This window comes from Oryzias latipes, chromosome 10 (assembly GCF_002234675.1).
Source record: "Oryzias latipes chromosome 10, ASM223467v1".
NCBI classification, from domain to species: domain Eukaryota; kingdom Metazoa; phylum Chordata; class Actinopteri; order Beloniformes; family Adrianichthyidae; genus Oryzias; species Oryzias latipes.
Genome location: NC_019868.2, coordinates 19,011,621 through 19,031,028, shown reverse-complemented (window position 1 = coordinate 19,031,028; position 19,408 = coordinate 19,011,621). Strand labels below are relative to the sequence as shown.

At 39.5% G+C, this 19,408-nt stretch overlaps 1 protein-coding gene and 1 long non-coding RNA gene across 5 annotated transcripts in view; one reads left to right on the top strand and one right to left on the bottom strand.

Annotated features, from left to right (window-relative positions):
* Positions 1-19,383, top strand: part of flt4 (fms related tyrosine kinase 4) — a 75,963-nt gene extending 56,580 nt beyond the window's left edge. For 3 of the 4 annotated variants that reach the window (XM_023958954.1, XM_023958953.1, XM_023958955.1), the window contains 23 exons: positions 205-322; positions 459-643; positions 1,092-1,257; positions 4,740-4,860; positions 5,328-5,436; positions 6,575-6,934; positions 7,418-7,564; positions 9,485-9,616; positions 10,120-10,226; positions 11,146-11,281; positions 11,664-11,768; positions 13,931-14,044; positions 14,426-14,514; positions 14,714-14,873; positions 14,982-15,076; positions 16,053-16,175; positions 16,250-16,361; positions 16,447-16,546; positions 16,779-16,884; positions 16,967-17,091; positions 17,952-18,072; positions 18,232-18,317; positions 18,884-19,383. In XM_023958954.1, coding sequence (XP_023814722.1) covers positions 205-322; positions 459-643; positions 1,092-1,257; positions 4,740-4,860; positions 5,328-5,436; positions 6,575-6,934; positions 7,418-7,564; positions 9,485-9,616; positions 10,120-10,226; positions 11,146-11,281; positions 11,664-11,768; positions 13,931-14,044; positions 14,426-14,514; positions 14,714-14,873; positions 14,982-15,076; positions 16,053-16,175; positions 16,250-16,361; positions 16,447-16,546; positions 16,779-16,884; positions 16,967-17,091; positions 17,952-18,072; positions 18,232-18,317; positions 18,884-19,097 — 3,131 coding nt within the window. In that variant the 3' untranslated portion in view covers positions 19,098-19,383. 4 annotated transcript variants of the gene reach the window in all.
* LOC110015764 lies at positions 1,145-2,011 on the bottom strand. Its single transcript, XR_002291020.1, has 3 exons — positions 1,533-2,011; positions 1,348-1,456; positions 1,145-1,234 (listed from the first exon to the last, which is right to left on the bottom strand). It is a non-coding gene; the product is annotated as an uncharacterized LOC110015764 (long non-coding RNA).
* Positions 19,384-19,408: the final 25 nt, after the last annotated feature.

Sequence of the window (19,408 nt, the reverse complement as noted above, 5' to 3'; positions counted from 1 at the left end):
TAAGTTTATGTTTTGCTTTGTTTGCTTCACCGAGTTGTGCGTTTTCTGCGCAGAAAACCCTAAATGAGCCAGAGCACTGTTGGCGGAGCAAATCTGTACCAAAATTAGCTCTCGGTCCCATGGCAGCAGATGGTTTGATCGTTGGATTTTAAGATGTGAAAGAAATAAACACCTTTGTAAACAAGCAAATGCTTCTTATTCCAGAAAGACCATTCATCAGTCTTGACTACAGAAATTCACCGCTTATGGAGGCAACTGCTGGGCAAAAATCTTTCAAATTACAAGTGAACGTGTCTGCTTTCCCCACACCTGAAACAAAATGGTAAGAGGAGACTCTCCAGAGTAATCATGAATGCAAGGAGACATCTAAAGGAGAACTTTGCTTTACATGGCAGCAATTTAGAGATTAATTTTGGGGCAAAGCACCTGAGCGACGCGTGTGTGTGTTTTGTGTACAGGTATAAAAATGGTGAGCTGATAAACCAACGGCCGGAGTTCAAGATGAAAAGGCTGAGGATGCACTCTAACCATGCTTTGGAGATTAAGGAGGTTTGTCAGGAGGATTCTGGGTTTTATACAGTGGTGCTGAAAAACAGTGCAGCTATGCTGGAGAGGAGGCTCAACATCACGCTGCTGGTCAACGGTACGTGCAAAGCAGTCCCTCCCACTTTAGTGGGAAATATCAAACAAAATGGAACAACAATTATTTTTAAAAAAAGAGATACTGATTAAGATAATTTCCTTTTAACAGTTAATAACAAATTTATCTTAAAATCCACTTTGGTTTGTTTCTGTGACCTGACTGATACCCCAATAATCCCGCCTTTTTTTGGCCTTCTAGATAATCAGATTGTATAATGCATCTTAGACATTGTTTTAGACATTATGTTTGTCAATTTAAAGTTTTCTAGCCTTTAACCCCATCAAAACACTCATTTTTGCTCCAACTAACTCCAAACAGACACCAAATCTTATTAATATATATTTTGTTTATCTCTGCTACAATGAACAGTGTAGTTCCTCCACATTTGCAACAGACACGTTTAATCACAAGTTAGATGTATTAACTTACCGGTTTTCCCATTTCTCAGTTCCCCCACAGATCCACGAGAAGGAAGCAGCAGATCCGTCCAGTCCGTACCCCAGTGGCAGCAGCCAGACGCTCACATGCACCTCTTACGGTGTTCCCACTCCAGACATAAGCTGGTATTGGAGAACCTGGGGCCCCTGTGTTCTGAACAACACCCAGACCCAACTGTGAGAAACTCTTTTGTGTAAATGACATTAATTACAGTTTTGGAAACGGTAGAAAGTGGACTGAATGGGACAAAAAGACAGAACTCACACCTTTGTGAAGCCCAATCATAGATCCTAATAAAGTGAAATAGATTGATTGAAGAACTTGGTGAAGGTAGTGAGGATGGGCTTCAGGTGGCAGGAAACACTCAAAAGGGTGCTTTAGGAAGACAGGTGGAGCAGGTCAATGACAGTCAAGTTTGGGGGGGTATGTACTCAGTGGAGGATGAGCTTACTGTGGAGAAGAATGGGGGACAATTCTGCAGAATTTGATGGTGCAAAGCGGAGAAGGATGTCCAAGGCAGGAGTGGATGAAGAAGAAATACATCTGATAATCCAAAATCCTTGTCCGTGGTCTGAACCAAATCCAGAGGTCTTGTTGGCAGAATCCAAAAGGGAAATAGATCCGGAAAGCAGAAGATCCAGTAGATAGATCAGTTTACGGGTTTGTGATCAGAGCTGGAGCTTTGAGGCAGTCAAACTAGCAGAGTAGCATGAAGGCACGGCTGTTTGAAGAACACACAGGTGAAGCCAATGCTATTAACTTTGGTGGTAGAACTAACCACGTTGAGAAAGGTAAAACAGGAAGTCTGATGTCAAAATAAAAGACAAAGCAGGAAGTGTTGCCAAAACTATGATAACAAACTGTTTGAAAAATGAACACAAAAGCTGAGGCACAGTATCTCCAGACCAACACAGAGTTTTATAGAATAAAGAAGAGAAAAAAGTATGTAGTTTTATTTATGTAGTAAAAACTGCCTGAACCGCTGCACCATCTTCATCACCTATTCTACTTTTTTTGCCTCTTCAGAGACGATATTTTTTACTGCTACTAATACAAAGTTCTTTATGCTTTACTCGGTTCTAAAGTTTAATTACTTAATCAATCGCTTCATTCTCAAGTTGACCAGAACAATGGAAAAGGGGATTCCTTTAGAAAACATCACTCACTTCAAAGTGGAGTTCAAGGAGAAAAAAATGAATGATTGGTTTCATTTTTGTTTAATTTCTTTCATGAATTTGAAGTTGAAATTAATTCAAATTAAGGCAAAACTCCTGATATACTTTATGACAATCACATAAGCCAGGTACATTTTTACCCATCAGGGGTATATTTAAAACTATTCGTTATCTGAATTCTTTTGACATCCCTGTTTACCTTTATTGCTTCAGTGAGTCTCAGAGTGCAGGTTCAGATTGTTCCTAGTGTTTCAACCTCTTTGTGTGATCCTGCAAAATGAGTTCAGTTGCTAAACATCTGACCTGTTCTGACAGGAAACACAACCTGCTTAGGCCCAACTTCACCTCATGTTGCCCGCTTCATCGTCTTTGTCACAAACTGTGCATCCAATGGGACGTTTCATGGACACCAGCTGATGCAAAGTTGTTCTTACCTTTTCAATAGTCTCAAGTTTGTAGTTGTTATTGGTAAAAAAGAAAAGCTCTTATCCTGGATCCTTGGAGTCTTCGAAGTGTTAGTTGCAAAGTGTCATGAGTTTACTTTAAGGATATTAGGTTTGGGCTTTTGCTGTTGAAGGAGTCTGTTAGGAACCATCCACTTTTTATTGTAAGGACATTAGTCTGCCCACACAGTCCTGTTGTTGACGACCACTGCCTTTGTGATTTTCAGCAAAGGGGTACACAAGAACAAACACACGTATTGAAGAAATAGAATAAAAATGTTATTTATTACTAATTCATCTCTTGTAGTATACGTGCTGCTAAAACATGGATTGCTTGTGAATAAAAATCATTAGTTACACATTTTAATTTGTAGTCTGGTATTAAATCCAGAACAATAAACTGTGACCCAAAATAAATGATAAAAATGTACATCTGCACTGTTTCTTTCCTAGCCGTGACACTTTACTCATTTGAGTCTAAAATGGTAAAATGTTTTCAGTCACTATTAATGGATGGTTGAGCTCTTCTTCTTGAATTAATGTGAAAACACAAATGGGATGTTTTGAGCAATTTGCCCATATTGAGTTATGAGTGCAAAATATATATTATTTGTAAAAAAAAAAAAAAAAAAAAATCTAACTATGACTGTTATCAGGAAAACAATTAAGATACTGGCATTAATTTGTGGTGGTGATTGTTTAAAAAGTACCAATAATACATTTGCAACATACTAGTTTGAAAAAAAAAGGTTTAACATGATAAAAGAAATATGTGGCAATTATTAATGGTGACAACCCAGAATTACCAACAGTGATACTCTGTGGCAGATAAAATATTCAAGATGTCAACATTTTCTTTTGTGGAGCGATTGGCTGGATAATGGGAGTTCTGATTACAAACTTTTAACAATAAACCCCTCAAAATACAAACCTGTACTCAGACATTCAAGTTTTATTTGCAATTACAGTCATTTTCCAATAACAGTGAGTGACATGATTGAGTGTAATTACTACTAGTGTAAAAAAATGTGTTTGCTCTATGCACGTTTCCTGATAACAAATGATCTCACATTTTCTTGTCAGTAAGAATGCTTTAGATGGGGGCATGCGATGACCATTAAGATAATATTTTACCGTCTTTTTCAGTCTTGGCATCACCAGCGACTGTTAGCCCTCAGTGCCAGGCCATAAATGACCCTCAAATTAATTTCAATTTGTCTTTAGACTAAACACAAAGTAGCACATGTATGCCTAACCATAGGTTATACCATTTTAAATTTAGAACGGAAAAAACTTGTTTTCCCATGATAGCATTATAGTAAATGGTCCTTCTCATGAAAAAAACAGGCAAATAAAAGTATTTGCTTATTTTGCTAGCATACTAAAATTCCCCTTGTGTTTTTCCCCCCAAAATTATTTTCCTTATGCTTTACTCTTTTACTTTACTTACCCTAACTCTAATTTGTTAACAAATGTAGACGATACCTAGTTTACATAAATCATTTAGGGTAGTGTTAGCCCTTAAGTGTCAGTTTAAAGGTTTTACATATGCGTCTGAGAGTTTTTTTCTCCCCCAAGTTTTCTGGCTCACTTCCACAATGCAAAGAAAAAAAATGCATGTGTGACAGATGGCACAGGCTCCAACCCCAACTCTCCCCCCTGGCCACAACCTTGGGAGGGATGAATCAGCCACAGAGAATGTAAGGATGGATTATGAAGAGAGAAAGATGAAACTGACCCTCGTTATCGTCTCCTAATGCAGAGCAGTTGTCTTTAGGCAAAAATTTCAGAGTCAAATTTCCATTTCATGTTTCATTAGCTCTGCTATGATCTTCACGCTGTGGATTGCCGTGACAGAAGCGAGGGTGTTTTTACATTAGTTGCAAAGACATTTATCGTAATTGCCTAAACTCTGAGACGCGAGCAGATTTAAAAAGCAAGTCCTCACATCAGGATGTGGTTTGTGAATTCTTGCCCTCTGTCCACTTTCTGTTGCACATTTCAATTAGGGGAGATGTCATGAATGTGTCTTCTCTACAGGAAAGGCCGGAGTGATGGGATTGCAAACTGTCAGAACTGGCAGCGCATCGATACAGGAAACAACATAAATGAAATTGAATCTGTTGAGACGTCGGTGGAAGTGGTGGATAAACGGCAAAAGGTCTGTCTGCAGTGTTTTTGTTCTTATGATGAATGCCCACAAACAGGTGAGGCCGTCCCTGAACTTTGATGCTTCCATGTGAGTGTCCAAAATTTGGAGCTCCGTGACAGAATTGCTCAACCGAGAGCCATTTCCACTGTAGAAATATTTAGAACAGCCTTCCTCTGCAGGCTTCCTGTGAGGACTGCTTATAAACATATCTTAGAAGCACGCACAACGGCAGTACATTTATAAACCTCCAGCCTCAAGGAAGTCTTTCCCACTTGAGTACACATGCTCACACATGTAAACATCCCACTTTTGCAGTCACACCTAAGTGAGTTCCCCTCTTGTTGCTGTGTCAAAGTGAATCTGATTTGTTTCGGCCTGCAAAGGACAACATGAGAGCTGACTGCACTTCCCTTTAGTGTCGGCGCTCTTCCTCTGGATGAATGTGGGGCCTAATTGTTCTTTGTCTTGACCCACAGATAGTGAGCAGGCTTCACATTCGCAACGCCAGCGTTTCTGTCATGTACAAGTGTTCGGCTGAAAACAAAGTTGGCAAAGACGAGCGTCTTATCTACTTTTATGTGACGAGTAAGTGTTTTGTTTACAGTTCGTTCACTTTTTTCCTTGTTAAATTTGTTTTTTGTTATAAGGCAACATGGTTTGGTCAAAACATGCTCATGAAATCCAAAAACTGTTTTATAATTCTCTAACATATATAATGTTTTTGTCCAATTTTCTTAAAAATTAGCAGGTAAGAAAAATGTACGGTTATTTTTTAGTGTAAAATAATTCAAAAATTCCATATCAGAAGGCTCAAACTAGTTCTTCTCAGTTTATCACTTTTGACTGACAAAACATCAGTTTAAAGATATCATGAAAAGCATTTAAAGTCCAAAACTGATCATCTTTTTGATCTATTTTAAAATTGTTCTCCAATAGTCTCTTCATTTTAAAGATGTTGTTTTTAGCCTAAACCCAAAAACCTGTCTCGTTTTCTGTGACATGGTTACTGCAGACCAGCAGTGGTTCATCAGAAATGTACCTCTAAGTTGTGGGCAGGACTGTTGGTGAGGAGAAACCCCGCCCCTCTTCCCGTTGCTGGGAGTGCTCTGTTTTACACTCTCTCTCACTAGCTTACAGCCCCTCACAACCCCAACCTAACATCACCGATGCCATAGAAAATTGGTGAGCAATATTGAAGCTTTCCAGCTGGACAGCTTGAAGTCAGATGTCCACTCAGAAAAAGAAAACAAAGGCGTTCATGGATCTACTCGTCTACAAGTGGATGCATCAGAATGGAGCAGAGCAAGGGGCTTGTGTATGTTCTTTGTAACAAAGAAGCACTTTTTAAAACTTTATAAATAAAGAAATACTCAGAAATTCAATTTTAATCTTAATTTTCTATAAATGTGTCCTCCATCATCAGAAAAATGCCATAACAACATCTTAAAAACATGACAACATAATTTAAATTGGAGTCTTTGAAGGATCCACGTAGTGTTCTCTAATGACAATTCTCAATTTTTAGTAGTCAATTCATGCCAACAAAACAGTTGTATATATAATAAAAGGGTTTTATGATTTGAATATCATGGAGACTGAAGTGAAAATCTTCCCTTTTTCCGTTATTCTTGTTGTGGTTTGGGTGGATTTATCCTAGTTCTTAGCTCTGTGCCGTGCCAATCTTTGTCTTACTGCTCTGCTGTTGTTTTCCCGATCATTAAAGCCATACCTGAGGGCTTCAGTCTGACTGTTCATCCCTCTGAAGATCCCCTGGAGCAGGAGAGTGTGTCTTTGCGCTGCACAGCTGACAACTACACCCACGATCAGCTGCAGTGGTACCTCCTGAACCTACAGGCTCTGCAGGACCAGCAGGACAAGCCCCAGGAGCTGGACTGCAGGAGCGTGCACCTTTACGCCAAACTGCTCCAGGGCCAGCCCTCCTTTCAGGAGCAAACCAACAGCTGGGCGTTGAATTTTTCCATCGAATCCGCACAGCTGCAAGATAAGGGGCATTACGTCTGCAGGGCTCGGAGCAGACGCAGCGGGGAGAAACATTGTCTGTTCAGATACATCTTTGTCAGAGGTGAGGAAAAACAAGGGGATGAAAGCCCCTGACAGAGATACACACAACATCCCACATATATAGTCACTCCAGCCATAGTTAATTATAGAGGAAAGCTCTGTCCTCTGCAGCAGAATTACACATGGGTCAGAGCAGAGGAGCTGGAACTGAGATGCAGGAGGATTACAGCACAAACACACACACAAAGAGATGCCCACGCAGCTCCGTGCCCACATCCATTCGTGTGAAGTCAGTCTAAGGCATCTGCAAATAAATGAGAGGTGACAGAAAACAGCTGATACGCTCCAAGCAAACACTTAAGTCAAGTTGCGTGGTAACTCTGCATCACTGCCTGGAGGACAGACATAGATTTTAATGGGATTTTTCAATGTTTTTATAACCCCACCCCCACCTCAACATTGAGAGAGGGTTTGGTAAATGTCACACACATCCACGTCGGCACAACACACCACAGATTTTCTCCTGTGTGTTCTCCGCCTGCAGCCCTGGAGGCGCCGCGCTACAAACGCAGCCTCACCAACCAGACGGTGAACGTGACCGAGTCCCTGAGAATGGAGTGCGACGTGGAGGGCAGACCTCTGCCATGGCTGTCCTGGTTCAAAGATAATCAGCCTCTCCACCAAATGTCAGGTACTCAAGTTTACCACACATTCACAACAACCAGGAGAGATTCATTAGACAGCATCAACACTTCTACTTCCTGTTTGAAACTTTTCTGAAGACAAAAATAACTAGGGCTCAGAGGAACTTTAGGTTTCATGAAGAGGAAACATCAGTCCAATGCAAACCAATGGCTGACGTCACACAACCCAGTGTATCTGCTCATACAATCATGAAAAAAAGATCATTTTGTGGTAATCTTTACTTATTGATTACTTTAACGCGCAAACCCACCCCCATTTCCCATCATGCCTTTGTTTACAGTCTTTCTCGCTAGCTTACAGCCCCTCAAACCACCAACTCAAACCACCCAACACTACTGTTGCAACAAAAACGGTGAGCAATGTCAGAGCCATTCAGCTGTTTAGTTTAGAGCCAGTTGCCAGCTTAGATGAAGAAAATAAAGACGTATATGGATCTATTTATCTGCAAGTGGATTGGAACACTGAGCTTGTGGCTTGCTGTAGTAGCTTCTACGTCACACCTGTCTGCTCTTGGTTTACTCCAATTTGAAAAAAGAAATACTCAGAAATGCATTTTTAAGCTTAATTCTGTTCTTCTCTGTTCTCCATCATAAAGAAATCCCTCAAGAATTTGTAAAAACACCAAAAATACATTTTCATTGGAGTGAGTCTTTACATAGTAAAGTATATTATGATAGCTGTTCAAGACCAACTTGACTTTTCAGTGTATTTATGCAAAAAGAATAAATAAAAAACAGCTGTGAAAGAACTGAAACCAACATAAAACTGCTGTCCAACATCTTCTACTCATCACCACTCAGTTTTTCTATTCTTTAAATGTTAGGAGAACAGTGGTGTAGTGGTTAGCACTCTTCCCTCATGACTCTGGATCAAGTCCTGGCTGGTTCCTTTCCATGTGGGGCGACAGTGGCTCAGGTGGTTGAGCAGGTCGTCCAATGATCGAAGGGTTGGCGGTTCGATCCCCGCTCCCACCAGCCAAAATGTCGTTGTGTCCTTGGGCAAGACACTTCACCCTCCTTGCCTCCAGTGTGGCTCCACTGGTGTGTGAATGCGCATGAATGATCCCGGTGATGGTCAGAGGGGCCGTAGGCGCAAAATGGCAGCCACGCCTCTGTCAGTCTGCCCCAGGGCAGCTGTGGCTACAACTGTAGCTTACCATCACCAAGTATGAATGAGGAGTGAATGAATAATGGACATAATGTAAGCGCTTTGGGTGTCTTGAAAAGCGCAGATAAATCCAATCCATTATTATTATTATTATTATGTGGAGTTTGCATACCAAAAACCAGTTTAGCTCGTGCTGGTTTGCGGCGCCTTCCGTCCGTGAAACCCGGGTTCGACTCCAGGCTGCTCCCTGTTCCCTTCTCTACCTCTGCCGGTTCCAAGCCCGGTTAGAGAAGGTTGCGTCAGGAAGGGCATCCGGCGTAAAACATTGCCAAATTTACCATGCGACTTGTTCGCTGTGGCGACCCCTGATGGGAGAAGCCAAAAGTGGAAGAGTGATGTGGAGTTTGCATGTTGTCCTCACGCATGTGTGGATTTTCTTCAACTTCCTCCCACAGTCCAAGACATTCTTCATAGGTTTTTAAACTGCCCTTCAGTGTGTGAACATGAGGGTGTCTGGTTACGTGTCTCTGCGATGGACTTGAGAACCGTCCAGGGTGCACCCGGCCTTGTCTAATAGTAGATGGGATAGGCTCCAGCAGCCCCAAAAGAGTGGAAAGTATATAAATTAGGATTCACCACATATTTGATTTGCAGGGCTCCTTGGTATGAAAGTGGGATGCTGTGCCACAAAACCCTCAGAATTCCATTGGAAATACCACTGACTTTTATGGCATGAAAGCGGATGGAGGTTTCTTTGAAACTCAGCCTTATCCATCAGCATCTCGTGCTTCTCCCACAGGGATCCAGCTGCAGAATTCCAACCGCACGCTGAGCATCCAGCGAGTGAGGGAGGAGGACGCCGGTCTCTACACCTGCACCGCCTGCAACCAGCGAGGCTGTGTCCACTCCTCAGCCGCCGTCAGGGTCATCGGTGAGACAGGTTCACACATGCAGTCATCGAAGGAAAGTCAAAGGCCCTCAGGGATAAAATAAGAGTTGACCTTGAACGAGATTTCAACGTCAAAGAGAAGATTATTACTTGTTGTAATTAAAGCAACATTTTAAAATTGAAATCAATAAAATTTATTTTTAAAATTAATCACTAGGAAAATACAATTTAGAATATACTAAAGCATATCCGTGAGGACTCATTCTTTCAAGATTGTTTCATAGCAAAAACCAGTTTAATTTTTAATCTGCAAAACATCTTTAATCTGTCAATTTTGTCAAAAGGATTCAAAATTGCTCTTTTGTTGCTTTTTATTGTAAGAATGTCTCCTTTATGTCATAAAAGTTTTCCCTTTAAAGCACAAATTCTAATAACATCATTTTTACAAATCACAAAAAATTGGCTTCAGAGTCAACATGTAACTATCTTTTATGTGTTTTAATGCTCGTGGCTGTCTCCCTGTCTTATCCTTTTTGTGCGTTGAGGATCAAACGACAGGGCCAACGTGGAGATCGTGATTCTCATCGGGACCGGAGTCATCGCTGTATTCTTCTGGCTTCTGCTCATCCTCATCTTCTGCAATGTCAAACGGGTCAGAGAGCTTTCTGTTTGTGTCTCTGAGGCTGGAGTACCATCACCTATTTGAAATTGTACATAAGTAAATCATGACTGTGTAAAAAATAAAAAAAGACAGACAGGGGGACGTTACACCTGAATGTAAATCACACAACTTTCTTTTTTTAAATTTATTATCCCCGTTTAATTATCCAGCAAAAATATAAAAAATAAACAATGACAGTTGGACTAAAATGTTCAATGCAAACGGAAACCTTCAGCTTTTGCTGTATACTCCATTGAGACTTAAAAACTGGGTTTGTTTGAGCCGATGTTGCAGAGCAGCAAAGCCACTTTTTCTATCTCTGTTTTCCTCTATGGAAACAAAATGTTTAATATCATGTCAGTCCTTGAGTCGCCAAAAGTTTGCTCAGCCACTTCTGCTGTCTGCACTCCAGCCATTTTTCATTTTATTCGTCAAAAATTATTTTTTACATCAAAGATATTTTATTGTATTATCAATAAAAACAACTACTTTTTGAAAACAATCAATGTAATATTTGTGAACATCAACTTTCCTTTAAAATTAATTTCCAATAAAAGAAAACAGCTTTAAATCTCTTGGGCTGGAAACTTCATGGTTCAGATTTTGGTTTAAGTTAAAATCTTTATGTAAACCTTCATCATGGTGTATTAATCAGGATTTCCAGGCTGCAATACATTTAGCAAAAATGGTGAGAATTTGTAAAATGTGAAGGAAGATCAGGCCTTTTCGACCCATTTCCTGGATTGAAAATGAAGCTATCTGTCAGAAGATTGGGCTGCTCTTTAGAAATTGATAAGTGCTCTTTTATCCACTGACCTGTGCTTATGTGAGCTCATGCACCTCCTGTGTAATACCCACCATCCTTCAACTCATCCTGAACTCATATTGACTCTGCATCCTGTAACGGCAGGTTAACCCAGCGGACATAAAGACAGGCTATCTGTCTATTATAATGGACCCAGGGGAGGTGCCGCTGGACGAACAGTGTGAATACCTGCCCTATGACTCGTCACAGTGGGAGATCTCCAGAGACAGACTCCGGCTGGGTGAGCAATGGGGGAAAACTTGCATGGAAGTAGGAATGAAGGGATGGGTGTTAAAGGGAGGTGTGAGGGAGAGGAGGAACAGATTAGGGTAAATAAACAGATGAAATTCAATCATATTTCTGTTTTTTTTTTAATGGTATGAGTCTGGATCCTACAGCCTGCAGTGCCAAGTGCTGTCAAGTAGGGTGGTTATGTTAAAGATGAGCTCATTTCCAGAGAAGCATTTTCAGAATGCTCTGAGGAGGAGCATCTGTTTCACAGCTGAAACGTTTTAGAAAATGGTGTCATTCTTGATCCTCCTTCTTTCCCTGTCCCACTTGAGTGTGAAAGGTCTCTAATCTCAATCCTAAATGTGAAAAGCTCTCCTTTCCTCTCAATGCAGGAAAGGTTTTAGGTCACGGCGCCTTCGGAAAGGTCATTGAAGCCTCGTTCTGTGGTATCAGCAAGAGCAGCAGTCTGGATACAGTCGCAGTGAAGATGCTCAAAGGTGAGATTTACCTTCAAATCTACACCGTCTGCATGTTTTATAGGAAAAATACCTTAAAAGAAACAAATGCGCCTCAACACTAATTCCATCTAAATGTTTCTTCTGAGAGGCAAGTTTTTATTTACTGTGAGCATGAAGAAATGAAGCACAAACTAAGTTATTCTAGAGCAGTTTATGTTCACACGTTTTGTTTGAAAACATCTGAAAAATAAAGATTTATGTAAATCTGATCAGGCAAAGATTTTTTCTTCATATCAGTACGGAGTTGAGTTGATAATGCCACAAAAATGCCAAATGATCATTCTACATGAATTATGCAGGTTTTTCTCATTTTAGTAATAATATGTCCATGTATAAATGATAACAAACCTATCAAAATGAGTCAAGGACTGATGACTTTGTGATAAGTCAATGTGTAAATACAACAGGTAGCCCTGAAGTGCAAATCACATCAACAATATATCAATGATCCTGACAATTAAAAAGGCAAAACCATTAATAATAATAAAAAAACAACTTAACATTTAGAAAAATCAAAACAAAATTCTACATAAAATGACACAAAATAAATGGGAATGTTTCGAAAAAAACACATTTCCAGAAATCCAAATGAAATGTTGAAAAAAATGAAATAAAATAAGAAACTGGAAAAGGGACATGACTGATTGGATGACGCTTGTTCCCCCTTTCAACTGGAAATTGTTTGGAATTGTAACGTCTTCTGTCAGATTTCTTTAGGCTCATTGCTTCAGCCTCTGCTCAATCAACTCTTTACCACAGTTCAGCAAAAACATCCTCAGTCTTTCCCTCTTCTTCAAAACTCAAACATCATCATCCAATCACCAATGTCCCAAAGTATCTATCTTTTCCAGTTACTTATTTTATTTCATTTTTTTAACATCTGAAATTGACTTTCATCTTCTGAGAAGTTTTTTTTTACATTTTGGTTTCATTTACTTTTGATTTTTAAAATGTAATATTTTTTTCTTTTATTTGCTTTTCTTTTTTAATCGTCATTGTGATCTTTAATATGTTTTTGTGTTGAGTGATTTGTTGATAAGATTTGCACTTCAGGGCCACCGTACTTTAATGATTCTGAAGGCATCCATTTACAAATAAGGATTCAGACAGTTATTGTTTATGGCAACTTAACTATGCGTACAAGATATTTCAAAATAAAACAAGCTATGAACAGTTAAAGTCAGACAGAAGAAAAGTTTTCTTATTAAGTCTGCTCCTTCTACAAGGAGCAACAACAACAAATAAACTGTAATTCTTTCCAAAAACATATCCAAGTCACTAATTTACACTTTGAGCTAACCTAACTGCTTCCCATCAGTCTTTTGACCGTAAACATTTTTATTATTTAATTGTGTTTGTGCCTTGTCTGAATGTCATATTCAGTAAATTCCACATCCTAATACCATGAACTGAAATGTGCATCCATCTCCGAGTTATATACACATGAAAAAATGTTGTTTTAGTGATAATTCTAACCGCCCTTTTTTGTAATTGAAAAAAAATGGCTTTGTGTGGGTGGAACAAGCTTTTCTCCAGGAAATAGAATAAGGAAGAAGAAAACAAGAGCAAAAGAGTTACAGTTGAACAAATCCTTTTTTCTGTATAAAATTCCAATTCTTTGACTGATCTTCCTTTTAAAGCAGTTAATGTGAACTTTTCTTTATAACATTTTGTCTATTATAACTGCAAGAAATGCACTTTCTCTGACTTTTTTTATTTTGAAGCATAAAAAATATGTCCATCTTTTATTATGCTTAATTTAAACATGTTCTTAAAACTGCACAAACATATCAAGAGAAAAAATAAAATAAATATGAGTTTCTTTCTGTTGAGCACGGTAGAGGCAGGATCATAGTTTGGATAGACTTGTTTTTATTTTATTTTTTAATGGTGTAAAACCTACCAGAAGTACATACTGGTCTGCAGTGTATTTTTGTGTGTTAACTTTGTATAATTATCGTCCGACTCATAAGATATCCGTCACACATGGCACAGCCGTTCATCTCTGATCTATGTTTTGTTCTGAGTGAATTTGTATGATTGTGTGATCAAATTATGATAAACATTAAGAGGTTGCTTACCTTTTTTTTTTTCTAGCGGTGTGTGATGTTTTTCTTTGTGTATTTTTTTTTCTTGTACAGATGGAGCCACAGCCAGTGAACACAAAGCCTTAATGTCAGAGCTAAAGATTCTGATTCACATTGGGAACCATCTTAATGTGGTTAACCTGTTAGGAGCCTGCACCAAACCAAACGGTGAGTCCACTGACTTAAAACACCTCCAGCTTTGTCTTCGATTACACACATTTATGTCCTTTTGTTTTTGATAAAATCCCATTTCCAAACTGATGGACTTAACCAACAAGCAGGATTTTGGTCCAGAAAATCTTAATTTCAACAAGTTTGTTTTGAATTGAGAGATGATGAAAGCTTTTCTGTAATTTTAGAAACATGTCAATTGTCTGAAACAACGTCTTCGACAATGTGTCAATAGGATTTTCTTAAAACGTATCTTAAAAATGCTGCACTTAGGCTTTCTCAGCAGAGAGCAGGGCAGAAATGCTCTGAATGTCTGAAACATGAAAACTATAGAAAAACAGTCAGATGAAATAACATTGGAAACATGTGCATCACCAGGTCCGCTCATGGTGATAGTGGAATACTGCAAGTACGGGAATCTGTCCAACTTCCTGCGAGCAAAGCGAGAGTTCTTCCTTCCTTACAGGGTAACCAAACGCAGCTGACACTGAGACTTTGCTGTTATGTATTTAACAGCAAAAAAGTCAATTTTTCTCATTTGTGTTCTTGCATAACATTTTTTTTATGTATTTACATAATTCTGAGCCCATAAATAGCCCTGAAACAAGGAGTAGCTGGTTTGCTATCGATCTCGGAGATGATGCATCAAGACTGTTTCTTATTTAGGACCGGTCTCCCAAAACCCAGAGCCAGGTGAGGCGGCTGATCGAAGCGGGGCAAACGGACCAAAGAGCTCGTCAGCCGCTTCCTGTGCCCTCCTCCCCACCCGGCAGTCCTCAGAGCGCATCATCTAAGGCTCCTGATCAGAACTGTGCGGTTGAGAAAAGTGAGTCATGGTTACATCAGGAGTGGGAATCATTTTCATTCATAGTCCTGCTGTGGTTTTTTAAATTTTTTTAATGGCTATACTCTTTTTCTCTTACTCCCCTTACAGTGGAGGACTTGTGGAAAACCCCGCTGACAATAGAAGATTTAATTTGCTACAGCTTTCAGGTGGCACGTGGGATGGAGTTCCTGGCTTCCAGAAAGGTTATTTGTCGAAAATTATTAAATAAACTGAGAAATCTTAATGTGCGAGACACAGAGGAAGTTAGCTGGAGTCCCGACAATCAATCAGTGGGGAGTTTTCTTTAACTGTAGACTGTCTTCTCTATGTATCTATTAGTTTTTTGCATCTTTAAATTTGAAGAGGACAACAATCATCTTCATTTTTTTTTATACTTTTACACTATAATTTGTTCTTGTTTAGGTGAAAACTGTCCATTTTAGAATAAAAATCAAAGCTTCTGTTTCTATTTACAACTGCCCCAACAGTTTGATTCAAAGAATTTGACAGTTTCCGTTACCAGTTTTCAAATGAATCCTTTGCATGTCATCAGAGCTGGTGAACAATAAAGTTTCGATATTAATAAAGATACAAAAGACAAATTTAGGTTAGAATGCAGCTAAAATGTTTTTCAGTTAGCTGAACTCATAGCAGTTAGCTGTGAAAGTGGATGTACAACTAACTATTTTAAAGATAATTTAAAAATGAATCAAAAGATGATAGGAGTGGGTCTTTAAGGTTTTGTAACCGCATTTGTCAATCTTTTATGAACTGAGTTTGTTATATTTTTATTTTTTGCAACCTCATTGTTTCAATTTGTCATTGTTCATATTAACTAGAATGAATGGATTAATAATGAAGTTAGAGGCTGCTTTGCTAATAATTATGGAGGAAGGGTTTCAAGCAAACAGGCTGCATTTAAATGACCCACAAAAGCCCATCAGTTCCTGTAAGTACATTTAGTTGACAGCTTTGGGAATCAGGTGGGATCTGCTGCTGATCCTCCACAGAGTCCCGGTACCGGCGTGACACACAGTCACAAACACAGCCACATTCCAGGACGCATTTTAACACACCAAAGCTGCTTTCCCCCTAGTTGATGCTGCATACGAGTGATGCATGCACACAGTTGATCCAACAGCTTACCGCAGGGGTAATGATGCATGCGTGTGCCTGCAGTGTATCCACAGAGACCTGGCCGCCAGGAATATTCTCCTGTCAGAGAACAACATCGTGAAGATCTGCGACTTTGGCTTGGCCAGAGACATTTACAAAGACCCCGATTACGTCAGGAAAGGCAATGTATGGCCCCTCTCAGGCTCATAGTCACAGAGTGACCCCTGTGTTTGCATCATGGCCTCTCTGTGCTCTCCCAGGCTCGCCTGCCTTTAAAGTGGATGGCTCCTGAAAGCATCTTTGACAAAGTCTACACCAGTCAGAGTGATGTGTGGTCTTTTGGGGTCCTGCTTTGGGAAATCTTTTCACTTGGTAAATGTAATCACTTGATAACAACATTAATGAAAGCTTGGCATGCTGATTGATGAGGTTTTTTTCTTTTTTCTGTTACGAATAGGTGCATCTCCTTACCCGGGTGTGCAGATCGATGAAGACTTTTGCAAACGCTTAAAAGACGGCGTCAGAATGAGAGCACCCGAGACTGCCTCCCCGGAAATGTATTTCCCCTTTCCGCATTTGCTGAATAAAATAGGGTGTTTTTTTTCCCCTGTCAAATTGGATTTATAACCGTAAATCCCTTTAACTCATCAAGGCAGCTGTGAGACTAAATTTTTTTCTCATCCTTCATTCAGCTGACACCCACATCTAGAAAATGAGGCAGGATTAAATTCGTGTACATGAATACATTTGTGGGTACTTTGTCGTGACTGTGCTGCCCTCTTGTGGCAGATATGGAATCATGCTGGGCTGTTGGCAGGGCGAGCCCAAAGAGAGGCCGCCGTTTCCTGCCCTGGTTCAGATTCTGGGGGACTTACTGCAGGACAACAGCCTACCTGTGAGTCTTACAGGAGACGCAACATCAAGGAAAAGTTGTACTAGGAAAAATTAAAGTCTTTTGTTTGGTACATTTTTCTTAGGATGGGAAGGAGTACAACCCTCTGAATCAATCCCAGAGTTCGGAAGATGATGGTTTCTCACAGGCCTCCTCGCGCCCCGCATCTGAGGAAGAACTGAGACTGGCTTGCAATACGCTGCCTACCAGGTACTCAGCTCAGAGACATCCGAATCCAGAGAAGTTTAATTTGTTTAGGCAACCACATTTGCCAGATTTCCGACAATTTAAGACATTTCCAGTATGACTAACTAATTTGTTATATGTTCATAAATGCATAATGATTTTTTTTAATTTCAATTGTAATTTACTCAACTGTTTCTTTCTTTTGAATAATTAATCATGTTTAAGTGATTAATATTTTAATTTGGCGTTAATGCAAATTTGACCAGTTTGATTTTTTTTTCTTATTTGAATTTTTACTTTTATTTTACTTAATTACAGATGCCTTATATTAACACACAAAAAAAGAGCAAACTGGGAAATTAACTTTAGGGAATCCGTTTTTTTTCTACATCTTCATATGAGATTAGCTTGTTCAAACTAAAAGTATATTGTTATAAGTATAAAAAATATATAATTGTAGTTACATGTTTAGGTTTTAAAAAAGGATTCTACAATTTTTTCAAAAGATAAAACTGAACCAAAGTCATAATAAGAGAAAATGTCATGTTTGACTTTCTTGCTTTTTTAATTCAAGTGAGTTTGCTGCAGCAGGAGGATCTTATTTGACGCAGGATGTATTTTATTTTGAAAGGAACGTGTGCGTGCTGCTGTTAAAGGTTAAAGAAAATGTAATTTTTTGACATAGAAAATTATAAATACTTATGATTCAAATATTGCATTATTAAAACGCTACCTTTAAGAAGCATCGATAAACGATAAAGTGGGAATTAGCAGCTCTCGCTGAGTTTTGTTCTGTAAGAAGCTGCACCAAATGGCTTATTTAGTTGTAAAAGTTGTACATCCCTTGTTTAAACCGTTAAAAAAAATACCAGTTTCTCCAACAGGTATTACAACTGTGTACCATTTGCTGGCTGCGTCTTCCTGGAGCCCGCTAAAGCGTGCCAGCCCAGAGTGAAGACATTTGAGGAGTTCCCTTTGGAGATGCATTCCCACAAAGCTCCTCAAGTAAGCTTTTTATCCTATTTTTGAAAAGTGAAGCTGCTAAATTTTCAGTCAAATAGTTCTGAATCCATAACAGCCGCCGTTGGTGGGAATGGTCCGTAGTTTAGCCGATTACTTAACAACCACCTGACTGTTCTGGTGTGAAACTTTGTCTCCTGCCAGGAAAACCAGACTGACAGCGGCATGGTTCTGGCCTCGGAAGAATTTGAAAGACTTGAGCACAGCCACAGGGGGGCCATCCTGAAAAGGTTTGTTATTGAAACTCTAAGAAACCCCTTAAGGATGCACATAAACAGTCAAGAGATGAAGAAACTGTTTTGACTTTTGGACAGACGCATGCTCATAACTCACTGACAAATTGAAGTAAATGGTTTACAAAAGATGTTTTCACTGAAGATCTGCCATGTTTGGGTCAGAAAGGAGTCACTCTTCATTGGAAAGGGCGCAGTGTTTACTCTCAGTTTTGCGAGTTGAGGAACCAGATTTGCATGAAAAGAGTGAGGGTATGAGTCATCTTAAAACACAAAAGCTTTTTGGCAAACTTCTAATGAAGCTCTGACTCAAAACTGATGTGGAAGATCCTTGGTGTTTATCTAAAAAGGCTTTTATGTTCCTTTGTTTCTCCTTGATCTCCTAATAGTGACAAAGAGGCTGACCCTGTTCTAATAAAAACCCAAACTTGCTTCTAACATGATTGGAGCTCTTTTTCCAAAAAGAATTGATCAAAAATCACAGAAAACATGTCACAGGTTTAAATGAAAGGACTTGCAGAACTTTATATCGTTTAAAAAATGAATAAACTGTGTTCTTCCAGTCGGATGAGCAGCACCAGCAGCACCGAGCCTCTGACCTCCTCCCACTGTTCTCTGGGTCAGAACACCAGCAGCTCCCGGCTGCGGCCCAGCTTCTTCAACCAGCTGTCAGGACAGACCTTCTACAACAACGAGTACGGACACCTGTCCGAGGAGGGCTTCCTTGACTTCTACTCTTCACCAAACGCCCCCTGCCTGGCCTCCTCTAACGTCTGATCCCACCCCCAAAAATATAAAGACGGGGAGAAAAAAAAAGGGGGGTTAAAGGTTTGAGCATTCTGCTTCAAGGTCGGGTTATAACCAGAGCTGGCATCTCCTTCCCTCCTGTAGAGCCTCAACAGATGAACTGAACGTGCTCTAACCAGCCACTGGGTGGCAGCACTGCAATTCCAAAATATTGTCAAGTCATTCATTATTTTATGTCTTTTATATACAGAGTATTCTTCCTCTATTTTTGCAAGTTATACTTTATACAAGAACAAATAAAGACTTTTATCCTCCAGTTCTTTCGAATGTTTATCTGGCCT